The sequence below is a fragment of the Galeopterus variegatus genome, unplaced genomic scaffold, assembly GCF_000696425.1.
Source record: "Galeopterus variegatus unplaced genomic scaffold, G_variegatus-3.0.2 Scaffold2275, whole genome shotgun sequence".
Taxonomy (NCBI): Eukaryota; Metazoa; Chordata; class Mammalia; order Dermoptera; family Cynocephalidae; genus Galeopterus; species Galeopterus variegatus.
Genome location: NW_007728386.1, coordinates 15,433 through 25,698, shown reverse-complemented (window position 1 = coordinate 25,698; position 10,266 = coordinate 15,433). Strand labels below are relative to the sequence as shown.

Sequence of the window (10,266 nt, the reverse complement as noted above, 5' to 3'; positions counted from 1 at the left end):
GTTGCCGGACACGGAAAAAAGACAAAAAAAAAAAAAAAAAAAAAAAAACTGTCCTCCAATTACATTGGATCAGTTGACCAACAATAGCGAACGAGTGAGTTTCTCTCCCCCCCCAGGTTGTTTGTACTTAGCTGTGATATGTACTTGCTGAAGTTGATTAGCAAACTCTAATCACCAGAAGTCTGAAAACATTTTCTCAGCTGAGAGGAAAGACACAAAACACCAGTTGCTGATGGTTTTCCTCTTTCTGAAAGAGGGGAGGTGAGGTGTTCTTTGAGTAGAGCATAAACTTTAGAATTAAGCAGTCCTGGGTTGGCTCTAGACTATGTGAGTTCAGCTCAACAATTGAGCACCTGTTATGCACTGGGCACTCATGGTATGACAGAGAATATGATGGACACAGCCCCTGTCCTGATGAAGCTTACTCTCTATTGTAACTTGGCACAAGTTATTTTGCCTCTGATCATCAACAACACTATTGTCAAAAATGTCTAGTAGAATCTTAGTGAAAATTATGATAAAATACATGCAAAGTGCCTGGCACATGCTGTACTCCCACTGAAAGTCGTTATTATGTCATGCAGTGCGCTTCATGAGTTTGTAGCCTCAGTCCTCTGTTCTTTTAAATGTGAACAACTGAATTTATTGATGAAGTTGTTAAAAATACTCATTCCTTTGGCAAACTCTGTAATAGGATTAAATCTCAGGATCATTCTGTGTCTCAGCTCAGGTTGATTTGTAGACCTTAACTAATTATCTTCACAATATGTCGAGGGGTGTTGGGGAGAGGTTCAGCTAGGTGCTAATCTACTTACAGGGGAATATACTCAATATTTGATCAACAGATCTAGGCTGTATTCCTGTTGTCATGCATTCTATTAATATTTTATTAGGTAAATTATGAAATAGTTTTAAAAGAGACTTTGTGTGTGTGTGTATGTGAGGATTTTGCTTTATAAAATACAGATAAAAACTTTTAGTTTACATCATTTTTTCTCTTATAACAAGCATGATACAGATTTATATATGAGATTTTAGAAGTCCAGAAAACTGTGGAAAAAAATCATTTGTAATCTCATTACCCAAAGATAATCACTCTTAATATTTTTAATGTATTTTCTTTTAGCCTTTTTAATAGCACATATATTTTATAAAATTGAGTTTATATTTTGTATGTGATTTTGTACCTTGCTTTTAAAATTTAATCACATTATACTTATTTTCCTTTGTTACTCAAATTCATCACAAACCTTTTGCTTCGTAGTGGCATGCTATAACTTTGTGAGAATATAGTGTAATCTACTCAACTGTTGACACTGAAGCCACTGAGATCTTTTAAAAATGCTCATCTGGTTGTTGCCCTTTAAGGCTTCACTTTGCTCTTAAGAGGACGGGGTCATCCAAGTTTGGCCCCTGCCACTTCTGAGCCTCACCCCCTGCCACACTCCCCTCATTCTCTGTGCTCGAGCCATCTGTTCCAGCTATCTGGGTCCTTTGATCTCTTCTTGCAAGTGCCTCTTCCTCTTCCCAGATCCCTCCCCTTCCCTTGCTTGGGTAATTCCTGTTCATCCTTCAGCTTTCTGCTCTCAGGGAGGCCTTTCCTGTTCCTTAGATAGGTCAGTCTGCTCTGAACAGGACTTTTAGAGCATCCTGCCCTTTTCCTTCCCAGCAGGGAGCTGATGGTACTTATCTGCTTATTTTTATTGTTAGTAGGGTCGCCCATGGCTCCTTCTAGAAGGTGAGCTCCATAGAGCAGAGGTTGTGTTTGTTTTGGTTTTCTTTTGTATTCCTAGTACCTGGAACACTTTTTTGAATGAATGAATGGTGAAAAAAACAAATGTGTAAACAAGCTAGTTCCTTATATTGAGATCTTCAAACAGCTTCCCATTCTTAACTGTTGTGAAAAACGGGCAATGAAAACCTTTGTCTGAATTTTGTATTCTTTCTTTCAGATAGATTCTCAAAAGTGGAATTAAGGAGTCTGACCTTTTAAAGTTCTTCCTGATTTATTTCTAAAACGCTGGGGTGAGAGTACCTCTCTCACTGAATATGGAACATTTGCAGTAAAATAACTTACTAGGAACCATATGGGCATTGCAGCTCTGTGCATTGGTTCATGATCATCATTAGTGGCTTGTGCTTGAGAGTCAAGTTCAGGTTGCTGAGCATCTTTGTCAGATTCATCACCCTCAACAGTAAGCAGAGGGCAGTGAGGGCCTTACCAGGTATTGTCTAATAACACAAAAAATCAAAGTGAAAGATTCTCCCCAGGCCACTTAGATTTGTATTAGAGGAGGAAATACTGTGATTTGTTTATTTAATTAATGTTATGAATCCAGGGTTTCTTTCTTCAGTATTCTAAAATGTATCACCTTCTGGATATGTTTGTCATTTGAGAAAGATCCAAATTACTTTCCTTAAATGAGCCTTGGGCTCAGCATGCAGGCATACTAGTAACTTTAAAATTTGACTATTTTAATTACATCATGTGAATTGTACCGTTTGGTATTTATGGACTGTCATCCATTTAAACATTTTAAATTTAAAGACAAGACAACCTATGTTGATCAGACATACTTGTATGAATAGTTTCATAAATAAAAACTTTACAGTTACAGTGGATACAGCTGAATGCTTTCTAATTAAAAGCACTATATGATTGTTAGTACGTGTAAGGTTCTTCTTTGATAACCTGGACATACCATCCAGAGGGAGCAGTATGGCCAGAGAGGAATTCTCACCTGCTTCTTTGGTCTCATCAGCCAATTCCTCTCCTCAGTTTATTTTGTAGAACTTTGGTGACTATCATTTGCTGATTTTAGAAACAAGCTCAGCCATATCAACAGCAGTGGAAGCCCCATGCAGGGAAACTTCTTCACATGTATGGTCACATTGAGTAGAGGGCTGCTGCATCAGTGTTTTCAGGTGGTATAGAGGATGAGGGTGAATGTGCAGGCTCTAGAGTTGATCTGCCTGGATTCACATACTGGCTTTACCACTCGCTAATTGTACGACTGGGCAAATACTCAGCTTTCTCATCTGTAAAATGGGTATAATAATAGAGCTGGGATTAAATAATTAGCATAGAGTTTGTCACATTGTAAGTACTCAATAATTGTTAGCTATTATTATTGTTACTATCTTAGTCATTGTTACTATCTTATTGCCATATTGGAAGAGACACAATCTATGAGGCAGACCATGTTTTCTTTTCCACCACATACACGGAATCGAACACAGTGCCCGAAACACATTGTCAGATGTTAATAAATAACAATCATATGTTAACAAATGGTATATGAGGTTAATAAATGCCGATCCTATTTCCCCCGTTTGTGTTCTAAACCAACCATGATAGAGGAGAAGAAAGATGGAGATTCACACATCAGCCCTGTTACTGACAGAGCTGTGGGAGGGAATAGTTCACACAAATCAAGCTTCTTGTTACTGTGCTGCACGGTTAGACAGCCTGCGTCTCCCTGGTCCTGGAGCCCTGCTGTCCAGGCCTGCAGAGGCTCACCTGGCTAAGCGTCTGCTGTTTCCCATGCTCACCACAGTCAGGCACATCCTTACCAGAAAGGGGGAGGAGGAGCTCAGTTTTTGAATTCTAGGTCCTGTTCCAAACTCTTCATTAGTTCCTAGGAAGAAGAGAAGACATGGAGAAAGGCCAGAGGTCTTTTACTAATGGGTGGCCTTCACAATGGTAACTTGCAGAAAGGGAGAAAGGGTCACCCCCAACTGTTGGTTGAATGAACAGGCAAGTCTGGATTATCATTACTGAACAAGCTGATTATGTCTAGTCTCATTCCATTGAGACCACTCTGTTAAAATATCCCAGAATCCATACAGTCAGCTTGGAACACAGCTGATTATTGTCGTGCGTGTTGTGAACATCCCCCTCTTCCCTCTCTTGCCTCCCTCTTTCTTGTTCTTCAAGCCTCAACTCAGACATCTCCTGTTTGGCAGGTTTCCCCACCTACCTTATTCTAGGCTAGAGGCCCTTTTTCTTTTTGCCCTACACATATACTGTACTGTCATGCGGCCACGTGCTGACCTGTCTTCTCTTCCCCTAGACTGTGAGCTCCCAAAGGACCACAACTCACTCTTTCATCTTTGTATGTGCCTAGGTCCTTTGGTTCTGATTTTTGAGAGAATGAATGCCTCCATTTATCCTGTTCTGTTTAGTTCACATTAAGTCATGGTGTTTGGTTCACAAGAAAGCCTAGAGTTCATTAGGAAGGTGCAAGGTCTTCAAATGTAACTTGCTGTCATCTATTTCTAGGCTAGGTCCCACCCAGCTCAAAATCTTCACTTGTGAATACTGCAACAAGGTCTTTAAGTTCAAGCACTCGCTGCAGGCCCACCTGAGGATACACACCAATGAGAAGCCATATAAGTGCCCCCAGTGCAGCTATGCCAGTGCCATCAAGGCCAACCTCAACGTGCACCTGCGCAAGCACACTGGTGAGAAGTTTGCCTGTGACTACTGCTCCTTCACCTGCCTGAGCAAGGGCCACCTCAAGGTGCACATTGAGCGGGTGCACAAGAAGATCAAGCAGCACTGCCGCTTCTGCAAGAAGAAGTACTCCGATGTCAAGAACCTCATCAGGCACATCCGAGAGGCGCACGATCTTCAGGACAAGAAGGTCAAGGAGGCCTTGAATGAGCTCTGCCTGATGACGCGGGAAGGCAAGCGGCAGCTGCTCTATGACTGCCACATCTGCGAGCGCAAGTTCAAGAACGAGCTGGACCGTGACCGCCACATGTTGGTCCATGGTGACAAATGGCCCTTTGCCTGCGAGCTCTGTGGCCATGGGGCCACCAAGTACCAGGCGCTGGAGCTGCACGTCAGGAAGCACCCCTTCGTGTATGTCTGTGCCATATGCCTCAAGAAATTTGTCAGCTCCATCAGGCTGCGCTCTCACATCAAAGAGGTACATGGGGCTGCCCAGGAGACTTTGGTCTTCACCAGCTCCATCAACCAGAGCTTCTGCCTCCTGGAACCTGGTGGGGATATCCAGCAGAAAGCCTTGGGGGACCAGCTACAGCTGGCAGAAGAGGAGTTTGTATTCCAGGGGGTGAATGCCCCCAAGGAGGAGGCCTGTCCTGGGAATGCCCAGCCTGAGGATGGACAGAAGGAGCTGGAGGCCTCCGTGGAAATGCCCACCCTGGCTGCACACCTGGCCACCCCCCAGGCTGAAGGTGCTTCCCTGCCATCCTGCAAGTTGGAAACCACTGTGGTCTCATTGGATCTGCACTCTCGTGTGGTGGTTTCGGATGATTTTTTGATGAAAAACAATACCTCCTCTGCTGAGGCTCACGCTGCTGCTACTCCCGAGAAAATCTCAGATACCCAGCATGGAGGCTCAGTCCAGACTCAGGGCGAAGAAATCACGCTACTGTTATCCAAGGCCAAAAGTGCTAAACCAAACCAGGAGACTCAGGGTGCCGAGAGCCCTCCAGGTGAAGGGCAGAAAATGGCTGCCCTTCCAGCCAGCGAACCTGATCCTGGCAGGTGTCTCAGGTCAAACCCAGCTGAGGCTTCAGACCTCCTTTCCCTGGTAACCAGTGGTGGGAACATGGTCATGTGCCAGCCTGACTCTTGCAAACCTGCCTCTGAGCACCGGCCTGGCATCACTGCATTCATGAAGGTCCTGGACAGTTTACAGAAGAAGCAAATGAACATCAGCTTGTGTGAGAGGATCCGGAAGGTTTATGGAGACCTGGAGTGTGAATATTGTGGTAAGGAAAGGTGCTCAGCTGATTGGAGTCTCCTTCCCAACAGCCCCATCCACTCCCGTCACACTGTGGTCCACTTATGCTCTATTTGAGCTCATGTCTCTTTGCAAAGAACGCTTTCTAAATGAGCTACCCTTCTCCATTGTAGATAGGAACAGATGACCACTGTGTTGCAGTTAGCACTTGGATTCTCTGTGGAGGCAGCCAGGATGGCCGCATAGTTGATCGTGTTAGTGTGGTCAGGTGTTACCTCACGACCTCCACCAGAATTCTAACCAGGAAGAATCTTTCTTCTGGCACATGACATGTATAAAGTTGAGCTTTCAGTTTTGACCATGTCCAAGTTGAGCAAAGAGAGGTTATGCAAGTGGCAGCAGCTGTTTGTAGGGAGGCCCCAAATAGCACCCTTCCAGCTCACAGTGAAAGTGTGGCTCTTGGATCTCCTGGGGAGCTGGCAGGGTGAGAAGGAGGAAGTCAACTCCAGACTCAGTGTCTTAGGAGTGTCACTAGAATTTAGAGACTCTTGGAACTATGCATGTGCATCATAGTATTTGGCACTGTAATTGGTCTTTAATAAATACCCATTTTCTCCTCTACTAGCCCTGATATCATGCAAAAAATAGTAGCATCTTTAATATTTGCAACCTCTCACCTTTGAAATGTAATTTCCAGAAAGAAATGTGGCAAACAGTGTGATGGGTGACCTGGACAAGCACAAGAGGGAGATAAATATAGTAGTTAAAAAATAGCAATAATTTTAAAAATTCAGATTTAGCATAAAAGAAACTTCCTTGTTCTCATGTGAAAATATTTTTTTAGGCAAACTTTTTTGGTACCAAGTGCATTTTGACATGCATGTCCGCACCCACACCCGGGAACATCTGTATTATTGCTCCCAGTGTCATTATTCTTCCATCACCAAAAACTGCCTTAAACGCCACGTAATTCAGAAACACAGTAACATCTTGCTGAAGTGTCCCACTGACGGCTGTGACTACTCGACTCCAGATAAATATAAGCTGCAGGCACATCTTAAAGTTCACACAGAGCTGGTAAGTAGCAAGCCCGAGTGGCAGCCCCATCCCCCTGGGTCCTCATTGCTTTCTTCAATTTATGCATATGTAGGTGTCCCTGGTGCCAGTCTATGTGTGATGTCCTGCCCTGAAAACACAGAGAGGCCCTGCTCACTAAACAGCTCTTCACTTTACAGAAGGCTTCACCCCGGGCTCCTGCACAGCGCGAGTCTCTAAGACATTGACCAAAGAGATTAGATTGACACACTGCTTTCTGTGCACATTTTTCAGCATCAGAGAAAGTCTACAGATGAAAGATCTACTACAGGGTAGAAATAAAGCAAAAATCTCTTTAAATGACATTTAAAATAATAACAGAGCTAATGGACATTGACCAAAGAGATTAGATTGACACACTGCTTTCTGTGCACATTTTTCAGCATCAGAGGAAGTCTACAGATGAAAGATCTACTACAGGGTAGAAATAAAGCAAAAATCTCTTAAATGACATTTAAAATAATAACAGAGCTAATGATAATAGCTGCCACTAAAGGTCGTTGAGAAGTTAAACTAGATGATGCCTGTAACGTACCAGGAACAGTATTGGGTTTATAGTAACAGCACGGTAAATGTTGATGACGACTGTTGTCCTATTATTGTCTTATTTATTGTAAACGCTCTGTGAGAGAATGTCTGTGAAGCAGTTTTATCTTTAGAAAAATATGTTAATTCAAAGTGTTGTTAATATTCACGATGGTAATGTTTGTTTAGTTCTTTGGTGGAAGATCATGTAACACAATGAATGAATGTTTAATATTGCAAATTCTAATCTAACTCAAGAGGCAACACCTGAGAGTCAGTTAAGACGTCTTAGTTATAAAGGAGGCACATCTGGGCCAGGTGTGGTTCTGTTTTAATTGCATGCATTTTATGCTGCTGACAGCACAAAGGGAGGCTTCAGAAATGTGATGTTCTACCATCGGTTTCTGGTGTAAAAGTCACTAACACCCTAGCAGTTTGTCACTAAGGGTGAAGTCAGCATGTTTGAGAAGAGTAGGTAGGTCAGAGCATGGGCTTTAGGGTTAGATGCCTGTATTCAAACACTGTCTCCAGCACTCTCACAGGTTCTGTGGCCGTAGACAAGTCACTTTTTCTTTCTGACACCTGGTAGCCTGCTATATGAAATACATATATATCTGTATAATATACAGTCACACACATATGCATATATACACACATATACACAGACGCATATACACACGTATACACATGTGTGTATTTACACACACCAACGCACATACAAACATATGTACACACATGTACACACACGTGTGTGTGCATATATATATTTGTATATGAATAGAGCTCTCCTATGGCTACTAATTAGGAGGTTACAGTGGAATGCTCTAGAGAAAGAACTTGGCACTGTGCTTGTCCTATAGTTGGCTGTGTGTACCAGCTCTTGCATGTCACCTGGTAGGTAGTATATGTTCTTCCTCCCTCCCTCCCTGTCTCTGCCCGCCCCACCCCCCCATCTCTCTGTGTGTCTCTCTCTCTGTCTCTCTGAGGAGCATATGAAGGCATGTGGTTTGTAATTCCTTATGGAATTGCTGTTAGGTTGGTATTGTTTCCAGTACTTTCTTAGGCATGGAAATTGAGGGCAGAATTCATTAATGTGACTTTGCTAGAAGCACATATGAAGTCAAGAGGGAGTGAAGCCAACATGAGAACAGGTTCTTGGGTGAAGCCTTGGAGTGTAGCAGTCAAGACCACAAAGCAGCCTACTAGGCTTTAACCTTGGCTCCCCCATTTACCACATGCTTGGCTTAGGGATGAGTCATCAGTTTAGCCATCCTTGAGTGAGGATGAAGTGAGGGAATGTATGTAAATGTCTCAGAATGGTTCCTGCCATGGAGCCAGCACTATATGCCATTGACTGTCATTATTGTGAATTATTTATTCCACTTATTTTGAAACTTGCTGCTCTGGATTTAGAGGTTTTGAAACATAAGGTAAAAGAATGATAAGAACAAGAAAGTTGTAAATAAGCTTTAGGATCTGGGACTGCCTGTCTTCCCAGCTGGCTGTGTGTGTGAGAGAGATTTTCTTCCCCTGGATGCTGATGCTCGGCCTCCTGGCCACATCCCTGGGCCTCCTGGCTGGCAGGGCAGCATCACAATGTGTGCTATGATCTTTGACCCCAATTTCATACACTTTCATCCTTCTTGACAAATTGCATTTAAAGAAGTTTCTCTTTTCAACTTTCTGTGGTACGTGTCTTCCTTCAGAGAGCCTATCTTTTCGGTATCACCATTTAAGAAGGCATCTAGGGAAGTATGTGCTGGGGCAAAGGGAAGTAGCAGTTGCTGTTTTGGTCCTGTGGCCATGCCCTTGTGCTATCTTACTTAGTTCTCATGTCACCTCTAGGAGTTGGGGATTCTTTCCTCCACTGGGCAGATCAGGAGCCTGACATTGCAGAGGCATTAGGTAACTTGACCATGGTCACACCATTGGTAAGAGACAGAGACAAAATTCAAGCCATGCTCTTTTCACTGCCTCACACTGCCCACAGTGTGGTAGTTGGTCATTAATATCAGCCATGCCATTCTTGCTTGGTCTCTTGGACACTCGTACATCATTTGAAGGAATGTGGTTGAAGTAGACTGTCCCTTGAGGGCAGGGACTGCATTGATACTTTCTGTGCTGTTAAGTGGCAGTTGTGACTCATGCTACAATAACAAAATGTCTCTGCACATTACTGCAAGAGAAGAGTAGCATACTGAGTAAGGGAGTGGGACTCAGTTGACCTTATAAAAAAGGATGTTGTCCTCCTTCTCATTAACACTCACGTTTTCTTGGAAGTTGTTAAAGTTTAATTTCAGTCTTCCCACGCTGATATTTGCAGTTCTTCCAGTTGAGACTTTTAAAGGTGAATGTACTGCTGCTGCTTGTGAAGCTAGAGGCTTCATTCTGTACGTGCCAGGCATTGGGATTTCAAATATGAATAAGAGCCAATCCCTGCCTTCAAGGTGCTCTTTGTTTTGTGGGGGGATAAACAGTAATGGCACTATGGCAACATGCGAGGGTAAGTGAGGTCAACACAGGGCACCCCCCAACTACCCAGAGAGAGCCTGGGAGGCAGAGTTTCCAATTGATGAGTAGCTTCGGGCAAGGGAAGAGGGTGGGGAGGAAATTCCCAGCAGAGTCAACAGCACAAACCAAGGGAAGGCTTCCATATTTATGCCAGGACACTGAATTACCAAGCATTCTTCATGAAGCAGGTGGACTGTGTTGCCAGTATAGTAAGACAGCATAATTTATGAAAACAGATTCCAGTATTTTGAGTTTAGACGTTTGTCTCTTGAACCTGTAAATTATTTCTGTAATGAAGCCAAGGGTACCAAGGAAATGTCAACACGGTAAAAAAAGATCCGCTTTCTCTGAATATAGACTCTTTTTTTTTTTTTTTTGTCTTTTGTCTTTTTCTGTGTCCGGCAATGGATCGCAACCCTCA

General features: G+C 43.2%; 1 protein-coding gene across 1 annotated transcript in view; it reads left to right on the top strand.

Annotated features, from left to right (window-relative positions):
- The window catches only part of ZFAT (zinc finger and AT hook domain containing), a gene marked incomplete at its 3' end in the record, with an annotated part of 116,361 nt that overhangs the window by 92,552 nt on the left and 13,543 nt on the right, over positions 1-10,266 (top strand). Inside the window, exons 6-7 of the mRNA XM_008581139.1 lie at positions 4,283-5,742; positions 6,559-6,791. Of these exons, the coding sequence (XP_008579361.1) occupies positions 4,283-5,742; positions 6,559-6,791 (1,693 nt within the window). The remainder of the gene's footprint in view (positions 1-4,282; positions 5,743-6,558; positions 6,792-10,266) is intronic.